This window comes from Rattus norvegicus, chromosome 8 (genome assembly GCF_021556685.1).
Source record: "Rattus norvegicus strain SHRSP/BbbUtx chromosome 8, alternate assembly SHRSP_T2T, whole genome shotgun sequence".
Taxonomy (NCBI): domain Eukaryota; kingdom Metazoa; phylum Chordata; class Mammalia; order Rodentia; family Muridae; genus Rattus; species Rattus norvegicus.
In genome coordinates, this window is record NC_141541.1 from 52,690,536 (window position 1) to 52,707,586 (window position 17,051).

Here is a 17,051-nt window from a genome sequence, read left to right on the forward strand (position 1 = left end):
ACCCGTATGACTCTGAGGAAAGTCCCTGAGCGTGTAACAAGTTAGAATTGAGAAATAGAAGATGGCTGACAGGGGTAGTGACCATTGTGGCTGGAGGGCAGAAGTGGTGAGCACTTCCACGAGAAGTTGAAACACACATCCCACCTCAGGTAGCCACACCTCACAGCATGGACTTTGGCTGACCTGGGTAGGCAAGTGAAGCAGGCCATGCTCAGCAAGCCAGAGGTGACAAGGCTCATTCAGTTCCAGACACCGTGTCCAGGATGACCTGGGAGCTGCACCTGCTGCTTCTGCTGGGCCTGGGACTTAGCTCCCAGGAGGCCCTGCCACCACCCTGTGAGAGGTAGGGGTATGGAGAAGCTGGGTGTAGGGAGGAAGACAAGGGTGGAAGGCTGGGATGAGAGCTCACCCTCTGAGAGCCAGCCTCTCAGAGGATCAAGAAGGAAGAAGCCAAGCTTGTGGGGTAGGAGGATTATAACCAAACTCACTGTGGTGGAGCCAGCACCTACATCTGACTCCAGAGCTGTTGGCCAAGGCCCACCCTCCATGCTGCTGGCCAGAGCTCACCAGCCAAGCTGCTCCTTGGACCAAGCAGGGCTATTCTCTTCACTGTTCTAGCAAACTTTGCCTAGCCTGGTGTGAGGGGAGTCTAGATCCTGTCAAGAGCTTATGGGATTCAGCCTTCCCTGCTGCTCTTTTTGTGTCCCAGGGCAAGTCAATCCTTTCTCCTGAGCCTCAGCTTCTATCAGCAAATACAAAGATGGGGTGCCACTGTGCCTCCTAGATATGGAGTTGTCATTCTCTCCTCCACATGAACTTGTGGAGCCCTCCCTCTCCACATCACCAGCTATTGCAAGAAGGGTAAAAAACAGGGCCTAGTATCATGAAGAGCAAAGAGAAGGGGAACTAAGTAAGCAAGGAGTAAGCAGAAGGGGGAGTCTCAGAGGAGGCAACGGGACAATAGAATGTGGAAGGATCCATCTTTGAACAGAGGGGAGGCAGAGAGTCTGCAGGGCAAAAGCTCTGAGGTGTCCTCCAAGGGTCACAAAGTCCCACGTGCCCTGGACAGAAGTAGAACGAGGCTATGAGGTGAAGATGGCTTTAAGGAAAGGGAGACCAAGACCTCTGTTGTCAGGAAGGGGTGGGGAGGCGGGGCTGAAGTGTTGATTAGGGATGCATTTTGAAGACTGAGCTGTGAATATTCATTGATGCCCAGTTGTGCAGTGTGAAGGAAGGATCTAGAACGATCACCAGGACTTGTTTGTTCAGCAGTAGGCAGGACTTAGCAGCTCTTCGATTTTGTGTCCTGTTGGGCCATTTGCACGGTGCTAGCATGAGCACTGCTGCTTGCTCCTGAGAGCACATCCGTGGTCTACTTGGACAGTCACACGTGTGCTTGCGGATGAAAGCCACTGAAGGTACAGGTGCATAGAGCAGAGCCCAGGAAAGAAGAAACTCAACCTTCCAGTAATCTTCTCGCAGAGGACGTGCACACAAAGTAGCAACAACCAGGAGGCACCCCTGAGTCCTCACGTTGAGTTTCTTGTGAACCCTTCACAGCGAGCCCTGTAGGTTTCCAAAGATTAAACTGATATTGTGTGGCCTGTTGTCCCCATCGTAAATGACAGCCTAAGCTAGGCAGCGTGCTCCAAGTCCCACGTAAACACTCATCAGGTGCATATTCTGATGTCTTAGCCCAGTCCTCTCAGGTGGCTCTGGGACTCTGGCGACGAGGAGGTGGGAACATGGCCACCTGGGCAGCGGTACTTTTCTGCCGAGTAATGAAGACTCTGAATGGTCTTCCTCTTAGGTTCCTGGCAAGTTATCTCTCAGCCCTTGGGATTTCTCGTGGGATAAGATTGCCTTTGTTGCTTAGCATGGGCCTTCATGGCTTATGAAGATAAGGTGGTTTGTGACATTGTCCCCAGGAGCTTCTAGCATGACTCAGGATGGGGGCAGGCACTCCAGAAACACAAGAAGGTGTTTAGGAACTTGGACCTTTGGGCCACAAGATATCATTTGACCTTCAGGAAAGGGAAGGTTCTTTGCACATTGCATTCCATCACATGACCAGTGACTCAGCTGATTGGGCTCTTTGTAATGAGACCCTGACCAAAACTCTAAACTCCAATCACTGGTGAAGCTTTCTGGTTGGAGACATAGCAGTGGGTTGGTTCCCCAGTAAGAAACATCACCGTGGCTCTTTCCGCCATCTTGGCGCCTTTGGAAGCCTGCTGGGAACAGGACTTCTAAAAAAAAACAAGTATGTCTGGAAGGCTGTGGTGCCCGGCCATTTTTGCTGGCTACAAGCGAGGCCTCCGGAACCAAAGAGAGCACACGACTCTTCTTAAAATTGAAGGTGTTTATGCCCGAGATGAAACTGAGTTCTACTTAGGAAAGAGGTGTGCTTATGTGTACAAAGCAAAAAACAATACAGTGACTCCTGGAGGCAAACCAAACAAAACCAGAGTGATCTGGGCAAAAGTAACTCGGGCCCATGGAAACAGTGGCATGGTTCGTGCCAAATTCCAAAGCAACCTTCCTGCAAAGGCCATTGGACACTGAATCCGTGTGATGCTGTACCCATCCCGGATTTAAACTAATGGAGAGTAAATAAATAAAAGTAGATTTGTGGGGTTGGGGATTTAGCTCAGCGGTAGAGCACTTGCCTAGCAAGTGCAAGGCCCTGGGTTCGGTCCCCAGCTCCGAAAAAAAGAAAAAAAAAAAGTAGATTTGTAAAAAAAAAAAAAGAAACATCACCGTGATCAGGAGTCTCCCTACCTCTACCCATGTGTGTCTTTATTTGGCTCATCCTAATTTGCTCTCCCTGAGAAAAATATAATCAGTTGGGCTTAGTGGCACATGGCTTTAATGCCTCATGAGGCAGAGGGAGACCAGTCTCTGAGTCTGAGACCAGGCTGGTCTACAGAGCAAATTCTGGTACAGCCAACCTGTCACGAGAAGCAAAAACAAGAGAAGAATACAGCAATGATAGTGATTTCCTGGGTTCTGGGTTCTAGCAAATTATGGAATCTGAGGGGATAGTGGGAACCCCTACGTTTATACACAGTTAATCAGAATTGCAGGTGGAATGAGGACCCTGCCCCCCTAAACTTATGGTTGTTTTCTTCATTATGGAAGAATGGAGACCTGCGTGTCTCCAGGTGGCTTGTCCCAGAGTTAAATTGCGGAGAGGTTAGTGTGTGTTTTAGGAGGATGGCATTAACCCCTGAGGGGACTATTTAGACAAAGGAAGGACAACCGATCAGGTGATAAAGAAGTTTTTAGTCCTGGGCGACCACAGGTCTCCCGGGTAACCACTTTGGTACTAAGAACACTTGTGTGAGTCTGGGCACACACCTTTAATCCCAGCACTCAGGAGGCAGAGGCAGGAGGATCTCTGTCAGTTCCAGGCCAGCCTGGTCTACAAAGAGAGTTCAAGGACAGCTAGAGCTACACAGAGAGGCCCATTCTCGACAACAACAACAAAAACAACAACAACAAAAACCCAAACCAACAAGAAACCAAACAAACAGAATGGTTCTGCTGTGGTAAGTTGATGGTGGGCTTTCGAGATGACAAATCTAATTCCTAGGGAACCGACTCCCTGATCCTCAAGGCAAGGGACCTCAGTAAGGAACAGGCAGGTGCTGGAGAGACGGCTCGGTGTTCAAGAATACATGCCTCTTCCGGAGGATAGCAGTTCGGTTCCCAGCACCCACACCTGGTAGCTCACACCTGACTATAATAACCTCAGCCCCAAGCGGTCCAACATCCAACACCCTCTCTGTGTCCTTTGGTAGCTTCACTCAGACACTCTCATATGAACATGAACTCCCTTTCTCGCACGTGCTCTCCTCTCTCTCTCTCAAAGGAAAAAAAAAGCTTTAAAAATGTATACAAGTAGGACATGGAGGTGTAGCTTGTTTGTAGAATCCCCCCCCCCCTAGCATGAGTAAAGTCCTAGGTTTGATCCTAGCTCTGCATAAGCAAGGCCTGGTGGCTCCTACTTCTAGTCCCAGCACTTGGGAGGTGGAGGCAGGAGAATTACAAATTCAGTGAGCCTGTAGGTGGTCCTCAGCTACATAGCAAGTTGGAGACTACCTTGAGCTATGTGAGACCCTGTCTCAAAAACTAAACTATTAACCGAGGAGATGGTTCCGTTGGTCTCAGTGGGGAGTCCAGGCTAATTTCTGCCTCTCCATCCTCCTCCCTCACCCACGGGAGTATGGGATTATAGGCACACCCAAAGGTACTGTTTACCATCTGAGTAGCAGCAGCCTTTGAACACCTTCCCCCCCATAATTGCTGGTACTTTGAACTAGAGAATTACAAGCTGGTGAGGTAAGGTAATCAGTAGCTATTAGATATTGGTTGAAATTTCCCCTAAAAGAAAAGGGCATGAAATATTGTTGACACATGAAAGACTAGGGCGTTCTGGTCAATGCTGAAATAAAGCTCTCGGAAAGAGGCCTGTGCCCCGCAGACACTCTCAAGGAGCCCACAGTGTGTTTTATGAATGTCTATTCCAAGGTGAACATGTAGCATGCTTGTTTTGCTTGAAGGAAACATGAAACCAACTCCTTGGGCTGAATGAAGACTCTGCCACTGAGTTAGGGTTTCACCAATTCTTGAGTCTGGGCTAACGGCATGGATCATAATGGTCTGGCAGAAAGATAATGGAAAATCATTGCCTTTGAGGTTCTGAGGCTATAGTTCCCTTGGTAGAATACATGCCTAGCACTGTCTAAATGGAGCAGCGTGGTCCATTCCTACAATCTCAGCATTTAGTGGGTAGGAGCGGGAGGACTAGAGGTCAAGGTTATCCTTGGCTCCTCTCTAGTTCAGGGCTGCTCTAGAATAAGACCCTGAATGAGGACAGAGGAGGAGGAGCAGGCATTTGTCCCGTGCAGCAGGGAACAGTGAGAGAGAAAGATGTGAAGAGCTGCCTCTGGTGTGCCAGCATTCGGTCAGCCCTACAGGATTGTCTGTAAGTACAGACCTCTGCTTCTCTGGTGGCTTAGAGACGAGATGTGGGAGAGACCAGCCTGACCCGCCAGGTCTTCCTGTGGGGGAGGGGACATTACAGATGCCGTTTTCTTGTCACCTGAGCTTGCTGTCTCTTCCCTGATGCCAAGGTGCCAGGGTGGCTCCCAAGCAAGGAAAGGAAGCTGTGCCTATCAAGAAGAATTCCCATGAGGTTTGCAACCAGCTACTCCGAACTGTGAACAGCCCAGAGACCCTCAGCTTTATAACTGGCATTAGAGTGAGGGTGGTTTTATTAGATAGTCTGCATCACAGTTATTCTGGCTTGGACCCAGGTTTGTTTTTAATTAATTCACTCTGGGTTTTTGTTTGTTTGTTTGTTTTGATTCAGTGCCTCTCTATGTAACCCTAGCTGTCCAGGAAGTCACCACGCTGGCCTCAAACTCACCACAATCCTCCCAAGCACTAGGATTAAAAGATATTTGCCAGGACTGGAGGGGGTGGCTCAGTGGTTATGAGTACTGGCTGCTATTCCAGAGGGCCTAAATTCAATTCCCAGCAAGACATGGTGGCTCATAACCATCTGTCAATGACATCTGGTGCCCTCTTCTGGCCTGCAGGCATACATTTAGGCAGAATGCTGTACACATAATAAATAAATAAATCTTAAAAAAAAAAAAAAAAAAAAAAAAAGGAAGAAGACGACATTCGCCGGCGTGCCTGGGCCACACTTGCATTTATTTTAGGCTTAGCAGTGTTTTGCCTGCCAGTTAAGTATATCACATGCATGCATTGCCCATGGAGGCCAGAAGAGGGCAGCAGATACCCTGAAACCGCAGTCAGAGATGGTTGAGAGCCACCACGTGGGCACTTGGAACAGAACCTAGGTCCTCTGCAAGAACAGCAAATGCTCTTAACTGATCAGCCGACTCTCCAGCCCAGCTGACCAAGGCTCTTCTTTTTAAGATTTATTTATTTAATGTATGTGAGTACACTATCGCTGTCTTCAGAGACACCAGAAGAGGGCATCAGATCCCATTACAGATGGTTGTGAGCCACCATGTGGTTGCTGGGATTTGAACTCAGGACCTCTGGAAGAGCAGTCAGTGCTCTTAACCACTGAGCCATCTCTCCAGCCCCTGACCAAGACTCTTCTAACAGCAGCATCCCACACCTGAACATTTCCACTCATCATAGAACTTACATAAAAGCCACAGTGCTGCACAGTTGGTGTATGGCAGTATTTGAAGGCATTGATAAAGACTAGTGACGGATTTAAAGAAATGATCAATCTTACTTAATAACCTCTATGGGTGTGTTTTGCCATAACTTAATCGATCTCCTTGGTCCGTCATTGTGCCGTAGACAAGCGTGGTAGGACTACTGAGTTCAGAAAGGACTACAGTTCTCAGGCCAATCCGTTCTGTCGGCACTGTCCAGAGGATACCCTTGCTCAAGCTCCCAGCACCAGCATCTTCAAATGAGCCATTTACACTAAGTAGTTAAAGCTTACCAGTGGTGTCCGGCTTCCTCACAGAAGAGTCTGCTAAAATTACAGAGAAATTTTCTGTGCCTTATCTATTACTAAATATGGTGTGCAGACATCGCTGCCTGGTGAGAGGGAGGGAGGGGCTTTGATTGTTTTCTGGGTTCCATGTGTTGGTTAGGAACAAAGTCGGTCACCCGGTCTCAGTTCAAAAGCTCGGACCGAAGTGGGTCCCCATAGTACATCGTTGTGTTGTAGAACTCAGGTCTTCTTAAAGGGATGACACGAGTGGGCTTCAGCAGAGCACCTAACCATCCTTCCTGGTGTCCCAAGGGGTGTGTCTTCTGCCAGAGTGGATCAGTACCCATTGTAAGCCTGCAGGAAATATGGCAGAAGGGTGGGAGATTATCCCTTGAGCCCTGGCAGCTGGGGTGGAGGGTGTTGCCCATAACTACTTTGGCCTCAATATGCACTAAATAATCAGGAGGCCCTCCCCGGGCTGGGCCCTGGCATTATCTGGCAGTATTCATCGACTTGACCTGCCCTTCCTCTTCCCTTTTCCAACCTTTGCTCCCCTCCCGGGAGAGATCTGCTTGCTCTAATTAATAAATCTTAATCTCTGAGTGCTTCTCCTCATTAAAAGTAAGTTCCGGCTGAGCTCCGTGTGGTGTGTTTGTAAATCTCAGCACTCAGGAGGCTGCTAGATCTAGGGGATCTAGAGTTTAAGACCAGCCTGAGATACCCACAGTAACAAACCATGGCAAAAAAAAAAAAAAAAAAAAAAAAAAAAAAAAAAAAGGACAGAACAAAACAAAAGGCAGAGGCCAGGAGGTCTTTGTGAGTTCAAGGCCAGCCTAGTTTACACAGTGAGACCCCATCTTAGAAGTAAACAAGCAACATAATGAATGAGGAACTACAGAGGTGGCTCCTCAGGTAAGAGCCCTTCCAGAGAACCTGGGTTCAGTTCCCACTATGTCCACTTAATGTGATGCCATTTGGACCCCTGGGGGTCTCTGGGACTGTATTCTTTCCCACAACCTTCACTCTTCTTTCTTTCCTTTTTTAATTAAAAAGTGTATGGTATTTGATCTGCACGTACATCTGTCTACTACTTGTATGCCTGGTACCACAGAGGCCAGAGGAGGCATTGGGTAACTAGAACAGGGCTTACAGACCGTTGTGAGCAGCCTTGTGGGCACTGGGCATTGAACTTAGGTCCTCTGGAGCAAGCGGTCTTAATCCTCACTGTTTCTCCAGCCTGTGCTTTATTCTTTTGAAGGAAATGAGCCTGCTAATCTTGCTTGTTTGTTTCTTGAATTTGATGTACCCTTAAGACAGCCTTGGCCTGAGATTCTTTATCTAGTGATTTTCTTTTCCTTTTCTTTTTTTGAGACAGGGGCTCCTCTGTAGCTGTGGCTATCCTGGAACTTGATATATTCCAGGCTGGTCTCTAACTCACAGAGATCTGACTGCCCCCAACGCCGGAGTCCTGATAGTTTAAGGTCATGTTCTACCACACCCAGCTTGGGAAGCCTTACTAAGACATTTCCAAAGTCAGGCTTAGAGGTGGTGCATGGCTTTAATCCCAGGACTCTGGGGACAGAGAGAAGTGGATCTCTGAGTTAGAGGTTAGCCTGGTTTACATATCGAGTTCCAGGATAGCCAGGGCTGGATGATAGAGATATCCTATATCATCGTCGTCGTCGTCATCATCATCATCATCATCATCATCATCAACAACAACAACAACAACATCAACTAGTGATCTGTCCTACACTCTAGCCTTCTCTTCTGATCACCACCATCCCGACTGTCTCTACAGCCAGATCTACTGCCATGGGGAGCTCCTGCACCAAGTTCAGATGGCCCAGCTCTACCAAGATGACAAGCAGTTTGTGGATATGTCACTGGCCACATCTCCAGGTAAAGCCACCTTAGCTTGTCCTCAGTCTTCTACCAGGCAGGTGAGGGACGAAGCATAGGCTTCCCTGACCAGGGTGAGTCTCACTGTACCCACTGACCCTCAATGTCACCTGCTCTCCAGACGAGGTCCTGCAGAAGTTCAGTGAGCTGGCTGTGGCCCACAACCACAGCATCCCTAGGGAAGAGCTTCAGAACTTTGTCCAGAGTTACTTCCAGCCCGTGGGGCAGGAGCTGCAGCCCTGGACACCTGAGGACTGGAAGGACAGGTACTGCTCTGGAGGGAAGACAGGACAGGACCCCCACGTGGGGCTGCCCCCACGAACCCTGAGGGACTGTCTCTCGTAGCCCCCAGTTCCTGCAGAAGATCTCAGATTCCAGGCTGCGTGTCTGGGCCGAGGAGCTACACAAGATCTGGAAAAAGCTGGGAAAGAAGGTAGCAGTGGCCCAGGCCTGCTTTATGGCCCAGATGACTGCTGCAGGGATGGATGGGACAGAGCCCCTCCTGTTGGCACCACAGGGCCCGGGAGCACAGATATTTCCTAAGAACACACCTCTGAGCTCTAAGCAGAAGCCTTCTAGGATGCTCTTCTGACTTCAGAAGGGAAGATCTGCTTCGAATCCCTCACATCCACCCATGCTAACCAAGCTTGTCCTGCTGCCCAAGGGCTAGCCAGTGCTGCCTCCTGCAGCCAAAAAGGGCATAGCAAGGGGGGCATGTCCTCTGCCTCTCTCCTTTCCTGAGCTTCTGCGCCACACTCAGTCCCAGGGACAGTCACTTTGGCTGCATGTGGCTAGCCTGTGTTCAGCCCATTGCTGAGGAACTCTCTTTCTGCCTGGCAATCTTCCCAAAGGCTGCCCGGAACCAGTCACTCCAGTAGGCACATGCCTGATCCCCATCCCACTGCTGCTTGCTTACAATGATTGAGGAAGGCTAAGCTCCCCACTAACACACTTAGAACTGGCAGGAACAGGTTGCGGAAGGACTCAAGGGAAGGGCCCCATGCCAGTCCTCACTGTTCCCAATCTCAACTGCCCCTGGGGGGAAGGCGGTGGGTTTCATCATCCTGGGGAGGGGACCCGGGAGAGTGTGCTCCACCTTCTGAGTTTGGTTTCAAGTGGCATGGGGGGCAGGGAGGGTGGTTGGAGGGATTAAGGGAGACCTCAAATATAGCGTTAGCCTCATCCGGTCACAACAATGGATACTGCCTGTGCCTAATGCCACGCCGAGTGGCCAGGGCTTCAGCACACCACCAGGGACCCCAGAGGCTGGCATGTGGAGAGGGAGGATTCTAAGACTCCCAGAATCTGGCCTTGACTACGTAGCGAAACAAAAGGAATGAGAGACGTAGCCTCCCCAGAGGGTCGTCAGGCCCTCTGCCCCATCCTCTGCAACCTCCACCCTCATGGCTGATGCTACAGGGCCGTCTCCCCTGATTCCAGATGAAAGCAGAAGTCCTCAGCCACCCCGAGAGGTCCTCCCTGATCTATTCAGAGCACCCCTTCATTGTGCCCGGAGGGCGCTTTGTCGAATTCTACTACTGGTGAGTGCCCAAGTACAGAAGTCTAAAGGGCTCATGGAGGTTGGCAGAGTGTGGCGAACCCAGGGCCAGCACCCTCCAACATGGGAGTACGGGGCAGAGGGTGCGAGCTGGCTGATGAGTGCTGGCTCCTTCTCAGGGACTCATACTGGGTGATGGAAGGCCTGCTTCTCTCTGAGATGGCCTCAACGGTGAAGGGTATGCTGCAGAACTTTCTGGATCTGGTGAAGACGTAAGAAGGGACCTTGGGGGGTTGGGTATTTAGCTCAGCGGAAGAGCGCTTGCCTAGCGAGCGCAAGGCCCTGGGTTTGGTCCCCAGCTCCGAAAAAAAGAAAAAAGAAAAAAAAAAAAAAAAAAAAAAAAAGAAGGGACCTTGGGTCGGGAGCTGGGCTTGCCTTAGCCTTGCTGTTGGGCCAGGAGGTATCTAAGCAGAGTCCCTCTTGGCAGCTACGGACATATCCCCAACGGCGGACGCGTGTATTACCTGCAACGCAGCCACCCCCCACTCCTGACTCTCATGATGGAGCGATATGTGGCCCACACCAATGATGTCGCCTTCCTTCGGTGGGTGCCCTGCTAGTGCTGGGGGCGTCCCAGGGCTAAGGGCAATGGCTTCTTCATACCTGGGCTGAGGTGTTGCCTGCTCCAACTCAGGGAGAACATTGGGACTCTAGCCTTGGAACTGGAGTTCTGGACTGTGAACAGGACTGTCTCCGTGGGCTCAGGAGGGCAAAGCTATATCTTGAATCGTTACTATGTCCCTTATGGGGGACCCAGGTGAGAAACTGGCCTGCTGCCGTCAGTTCACTCTGCTATGAGCATCACTGCAACCTCGAGCTGGAGGGGCGGCTTAGCTTATCAGACGGGGACCCTGTGAGCCTTAGGCCCTCTCGTGCTGTGTGTGTCGAGGTGACAAGGTAGCTGGGTCAAGATGACCTAGATTTCTGGTTGGCAGAGGGGCTCAGCACCTCCTCATGTGAGGCTGTTTGTCCTTCTCTTGTCCAGGCCAGAGTCCTACAGCAAAGATGAGGAATTGGCAAAAACGGTGCCAGAAGGTAAGCAGGAGGGGGAAGGACTGACGGGTGGGCACCACATGTGGGGCAACGTAAAGACATCTAAAGCCAGGGACCCAAGGGCAGTCAGTGCCCAGTGCTCTGCCTGGTGAGAAGGGATGGGGGTGTTGAGCCTCTGCAAGTGTCCGGCTTTGATCTGTGGCTGCTTGGTCCTGTAGTACTGTTCTGTCCTCACAGGGGACCGAGAGACTCTGTGGGCTGAGCTCAAGGCTGGGGCTGAGTCTGGCTGGGACTTCTCTTCACGATGGCTTGTTGGAGGCCCAGACCCTGATTTGCTTAGCAGCATCCGAACCAGCAAAATGGTACCTGCTGACCTGAACGCGTTCCTGTGCCAAGCAGAGGAACTGATGAGTAACTTCTACTCCAGACTCGGTGAGCACCCCCTGACAGGAGTCAGGCCAGTGTGGGCTCCTGCACCAGCCTTGGCCATGGAACTGGGAGTAGGTCTCCTCAGACAGTTCAAGCCTTCACCCCTATGGAGGGAGGGAGGGAGGGAGGGAGGGAGAGAGAGAGAGAGAGAGAGAGAGAGAGAGAGAGAGAGAGAGAGAGAGAGAGAAACCTCACACTTATGTTCACATTGCTGTCCTTTTGTTCTGTGAAGATTTCTAGGGCCTGTGAGGGGCACGTTGGTGCATACATCAGATCTCTCTCCATTCCCCAAAGCTCTCCTTAGCCCCCTCAGAGCAAGAGTCCTCAGAATGATGGACCTGGGAGACAGACCAGCAAGTCCCAGGGAGGAGGGCAGGGCTATTAGTTCAAGGAGTCATGAATTCTAGTGGGCGCTTAGGAAACATGATCCTTCCATGATCCTTCGGATTCTTAGCCTGTATGGGCACCACATGTGGGGCATCGTAAAGACATCTAAAGCCAGGGGCCCAAGGGCAGTCAGTGCCCAGTGCTCTGCCTGGTGAGACTAAAGGCAGTACCACACAGGGAATGACACTGAGGCCAAAAGGTACAGGAACCTGCGGGCTCAGCGCTTGGCCGCCATGGAGGCCATCCTGTGGGACGAGCAGAAGGGTGCCTGGTTCGACTATGACTTGGAAAAAGGGAAGAAGAACCTGGAGTTTTATCCCTCCAACCTCACCCCACTCTGGGCTGGCTGCTTCTCAGACCCTAGTGTGGCTGACAGGGCTCTGAAGTACTTGGAGGTGAGGGGACAGTGGGTGGGCCTGGCATCCTGGAGGCAGGACCCTCCCTTCCCTGCAAGTCTCACTGAGGCCACTGGGAGTGGCTGTGAGCGGGGTGAGAAGGGTCAGATTTGGGGCCCCACGGCCTTGGCTCCTGCCTCAGCCATCATCCAGTCACATCAATGTCTGGAACCTTCTAGGACAACAAGATCTTGACCTACCAGTATGGGATCCCAACCTCTCTTCGTAACACAGGCCAGCAGTGGGACTTCCCCAATGCCTGGGCCCCACTGCAGGACCTGGTCATCAGAGGTAAGAAAGGGGTCAGTTGATATACCCATTCTACTTGTCTGGGCTGCCCACCCTTCTCTCCTTCACTCCAACCCCAGGCCCTGGATGAAGAGCATGGTTCCACAGGTCCAGGAAGGAAATGGGAGGGCATAGATCTCCTTCCTGCCTTGGGGAACGTAAGGCCAAAGCTTCTTTTCTGTAAGGATGGGGTCTCTGAATACTCAGGCTTTATCTGGGGTGGGGTCTAGGTTTGGCCAAGTCAGCTTCCCCCCGGACTCAGGAGGTGGCTTTCCAGCTGGCCCAGAATTGGATCAAAACCAACTTCAAAGTCTACTCCCAAAAGTCAGCCATGTATGAGAAGGTGAGCTGGCTGGGGTATGATGAATCTGTCATCGGGTTCTCAGTCCATGGTTGAAGTAGGGACTGTCAGGCTTTGCCAGGTCTGAGATAGAACAAGCCAGTACCATGCGACCCCTGGTGGCCATTCTTGGGCACTGCAGGGGTCTGAGCAGCAGCTTGGTACATGTTTTCCTTCAGTGGCTGTTACTCTGTAGCTAGGGTGGTCTGGCTTCCAGAAGTAGCCACATATATCATATCATGTGTTTTGTCCCTAGTATGACATCAGCAATGGTGGACATCCAGGTGGAGGAGGGGAGTATGAAGTTCAGGTGAGCAAGCTAGGGTGAGCTGATTCAGTTACAGGCAACTCCTGGGATCTGCTGAACATATCCATGCCCTTTTGGTCTGAGATGCCCAGCAAGTGGGCCTATGGGAGAGATTCTGAATGGTAATCACTGGTGCCCCTGGGTCCAGAAACCGCAGGAAGAGGGGGTCCCCCAAACTTGAGGGCCTCAGTGATCTGGCCCTACTGTCCTGGCCTCTCTCTCTCAGGAAGGATTTGGCTGGACAAATGGATTGGCCCTGATGCTTCTGGACCGCTATGGTGACCAGCTGACTTCCGGGACCCAGTTAGCTTCCCTGGGACCCCATTGCCTAGTGACTGCCCTTCTTCTCAGTCTTCTGCTGCAGTGACAAGGACAAGAATGGACTCACTGCCTGTGCTTTCTCCCCTAGCCCCAGCTCATGGTTCATTAAACCCCCGCTTCCCCCTGCGCTCCCCCCTGCCCTCACACCGTCATCCCCCTCCCCCCTGCTCACAGTGTACTGAGCCAAGAAGTGACCAAGAGGTCAAGACTGTAATTTTCACTAGGGAAGAAACTGAATCCCATCGGGTACCACATACAGCCGACTTCCACACTCTCACATACATAGTCAAAATGCTTTTATTGTTCTGCTGAAATGCTTACAAATACTGCAAAACACCCAGCCAGGCCCAGCAACCAAGGGCCCAGTGCTGGGGAGGGCAGGGAAGGTGGCTTAGTGTTAAGGCGCAAGGCTGAGGCCAGCCAGCTGGAGACTTGATCCTCTGTCCTTCTTTCCCGTCACCTTTGGGAAACTGAAGGGAGGTTACCACAGCTCAGGGCCTCTGCTTCTGCCCGCCCTGCTCCCAACTCAGGCTTCTTTCCAGACACTCTGAGCTACCACCCTCGTTCCTTATTGGGAACTAGTCCTGTCAGAATGGGAGGGCAGACCTCTTAGCTTCCTCTCCCCTCAGTGATGCTGCTCTCTGGTCTTGGATCTCTGGACATCATCCCTTCTGGCTCTAAGCAAGGCACAGTAAAAGGGAGAGGGCTGGGCTGGGGGCTGGAGACACACTGCAGCCGGGAGGAACTCTATCTCCTCCCACCATGTGACAGGCCCCCAGGCCTGGGTTGGAGAGATGGGTGGCATGTACCCTCATGTGGCCCACAGCCGAAGCAGTGGGCAGAGCCACAGAGTGGCCATGGCAATTAGTGTGTAACCATGGTGAGGAAGCAGCCACCATGGAGACAAGGATGATGGGCTTGTAACATGATTACGGGGCTGGACCTCGAGAATGACACTTGAGGTCTCTGGTCCTTGAGCTAAGTAGTGAAAAGTGGGAGGTGGGAGGAGAAGGAGGCAGACCGGGGGCGGGAAGTGCAGGCCTGAGCCTCTCCCCTGTTCTACACGTGGCTCTGCTCAGGACCCCCCAGACCCCTGTAGAGGGGATGAGATGAGAAAGGGGATCTTTGGCAGATTCTGGTACCATAATTTGTCCTTTACAGAGAGAAAGTAAGCTGGGCTAAGTGGGTACCAGGACAGAGCTGAGAGTCACAGCTCAGCTATGCCTCTTCAGCCTGCTGGACCCAGGAGGGAATCCTGCACTTCTGGACTCCCAGGAGGCGACAAGGCCTCTCCCTCTTCCTTTCCTCTCTGCTGGCTCTTTAGGGACCGGAGCCTGATTCCCAAGCACCAAACTCCTCATAGAACAATTTCGTTTTCTTGCACAAAAGCCCTGGGGTACTCAACTACATCCTGACCCTTTGTGGCCCGTGCCCAGTGTGCCTCTGTCTCCAGGGACAAGCAGAGCAGCAAGTGGCAGGGCATGGTGTCCTGGGGCTGACCTGGGGGACCCAGGAGGTGCCTGGTAGTTAGTTCATGAATTGAGTGTAGCCCTCAGCTCCCGTGACGATGACATCCATCCAGATGCGCATGGCCTCTGCAGATGGGGCCACCATGTAGTACAGCCGGTCATGGGTCTTCACACAGAAGGTGAGGGCTGGATTCGGACTCTGGAAGGCAAGACAGGAAGTGCTAAGATGGGACTCCATGCCTAGAACATTTTGTTCACCTGCCTGGTCTGACTTTCTCCTCAAAGTCTTCAGGAAGTCCAGTTTTTAAGGCTGAGTCTCAAACAGGCCAAACCCCAGTCCCCAAGGGCCCCTATGTTTGCATTCTAACACACGGCCGGACTAAGTTCTCTAAACTCTCATGTTGAATGACTCCAACAGAGGCATACCATTCAGTTCCAAAGTTAACACAAGAGAATCTGTCACATGGGTTGTCCCAATGGGAATCAGATTCTTCTTGAAGCCAAGAAGGGGCAGGAGAAGGCTTTAAGTAGGATGGTGGCCCAGACCAGAGGGGCAGAGGTCAGGGTTAGGTGAGGTCTGAGGGCTGGCCAGAGAGGGCAATTTGCATAAGACTAGCTGGCTCAGCGTCCAAGGTCTCCTTTTATCAATTCCCCCTCTCCGATCTAGTGCCTGCCCTTCCCTCCACCTGCCCCTGTAGCTCCCATCAGTACTATCCATGCCCTTGGGGCTACACCAGCTGCCCTGGCCAGAGAGGAAGGCAACAAGTGGGCTTCAATCCATAGGAGCTCCTTGCTCCCTCCACTCGCTGGCCTGGAACAAGTTAGAGGGATGGAGGGAGTCAGAGGTCAGGGGCCAAAGGGCACGGGGACTGTTAATATGAGCAGTTCTGGTTATGTGGGGTTGGGGTTACCTCAGTCACCATGGTGAAGTGGAAAAACCTTTTCTGGGAGGGAGAGAGGAAGAGAGGACGAGACGACTGGTAAAGAGAGAGAGCAGGAAGCGGAGCAGAGCCTGGGTGGGGGACAGGCTCGAAGCCTTTGTGCCCAGAGCAACACCACGACACCCCTGCCTAGTGGCTATTCCTGCAGCCACACTCTGGTCCTCCGTGCCTCACCTTGGCTGCGCTGCGCAGGTGGTCATAGTACACTTCCTCGATGGCCTGGAAGTAGATGACCCCCTTCAGCTTCGTCTCGTGTTTGTCTGCAAAGGAAGGAGGGCTGGGCTGAGCGGGACACAGCACCAAGTGTTCTGAGCCTGAGCTCACATCCCCAGCTGGGGAATGACTCATGGTCTTGGCCTCTAGGAGTCCAAAACGGAGCCTAAAGGGGGACCCTAAAGGCAGGGATGATGTGAATCAGAACTCTGTTGAGATGCCGTCTACCATACGACCAAGTTGCTAGGACCATGGCGGCTGGAAGCAAACCTGGTGAGGCTCGTATGGATAAACTGACCACGTCGATTAGAATAGGCATCCTAGCACTTTGCCGAGGCTGAGGCAGGATGGTTTTGAGCTCCCGGCTAGCCTAAATGACATAATACATATCTCTAAATTAATTACACTTTAGCATAAATACAAGTAATAAATAGATCGGAAAGACTGTGATCTCAGTACTCAGGAGGCAGAGGCAGGTGAGACTGAGGCTAGCCTGGTCTACCTAGTAAGTTCCAGGCCAGAGAGAACTACCTAATATGACCCTGTGTCAAGAAACAAGCAAACGCCATGCTCAGGCATGAGGATCTGAGCGCAGGTTGAGTGCAGGCTGCAGTACTCTTCAGGCCTGGGGCACACCTGTTACCCAGTGCTGTGACAGAGAGATGGGAAGTGCTGGTTTACTGGCAGCCAACCCAGCCCCGGGTTCAATGAGAGACGCTATCTCAAGGGAATATGGTAGGGAGTGATACCCTCCTACGCCTCTTGAGTGTGCATGCATGGGTGTGCACATCCTCACACATCTGCATATATACCACATACAAATTCTACATCACCTTACATAAGAGCAGCAACGTAATGATCCACCACGTAGTACATACACTCTTACTGACTCACCTCCACTTGAGGGACGGTTAGTGTGCTAACAGAGAGCTGTGGCGACTATCGTAAATCTGTTATTTTATGAAGTCAGACACACACACACACACACACACACACACACACACACACACACACA

The 17,051-nt window shown here is 51.7% G+C and overlaps 2 protein-coding genes and 1 pseudogene across 52 annotated transcripts in view; 2 read left to right on the forward strand and 1 right to left on the reverse strand.

The window, feature by feature from the left end:
* The first annotated feature begins 215 nt into the window (after positions 1–215).
* On the forward strand, positions 216–13,690 carry Treh (trehalase). Of its 2 annotated transcripts, NM_001136141.1 has the most exon segments (15): positions 241–343; positions 8,295–8,395; positions 8,517–8,661; positions 8,741–8,828; positions 9,836–9,936; positions 10,073–10,165; positions 10,381–10,497; positions 10,588–10,710; positions 10,939–10,988; positions 11,184–11,378; positions 11,940–12,157; positions 12,337–12,448; positions 12,676–12,788; positions 13,042–13,095; positions 13,319–13,690. In NM_001136141.1, coding segments are annotated over 15 exon segments (1,731 nt in total). In that variant the 5' UTR covers positions 241–263; the 3' UTR covers positions 13,460–13,690.
* On the forward strand, positions 2,200–2,628 carry Rpl35al11 (ribosomal protein L35A like 11; annotated as a pseudogene).
* Positions 13,691–13,692: 2 nt separating the features above from the next.
* Positions 13,693–17,051, reverse strand: part of Phldb1 (pleckstrin homology-like domain, family B, member 1) — a 47,961-nt gene continuing 44,602 nt past the window's right edge. For 39 of the 50 annotated variants that reach the window (XM_087560358.1, XM_087560353.1, XM_087560352.1 and 36 more), the window contains 2 exon segments: positions 15,998–16,083; positions 13,693–15,081 (listed from right to left, as the gene is read on the reverse strand). In XM_087560358.1, the coding sequence (XP_087416484.1) occupies positions 14,941–15,081; positions 15,998–16,083 (227 nt within the window). In that variant the 3' untranslated portion in view covers positions 13,693–14,940. 50 annotated transcript variants of the gene reach the window in all.

Excerpts from the sequence above, each read along its gene's own strand:
- Treh (XM_087563557.1), top strand. The coding sequence starts at position 264 with ATGACCTGGGAGCTGCACCTGCTGCTTCTGCTGGGCCTGGGACTTAGC. Across the intron at positions 10,711-10,938 it reads GTCCCTTATGGGGGACCCAG|GCCAGAGTCCTACAGCAAAG; the intron begins GTGAGAAACTGG and ends TCTCTTGTCCAG. Across the intron at positions 13,096-13,318 it reads GAGGGGAGTATGAAGTTCAG|GAAGGATTTGGCTGGACAAA; the intron begins GTGAGCAAGCTA and ends TCTCTCTCTCAG.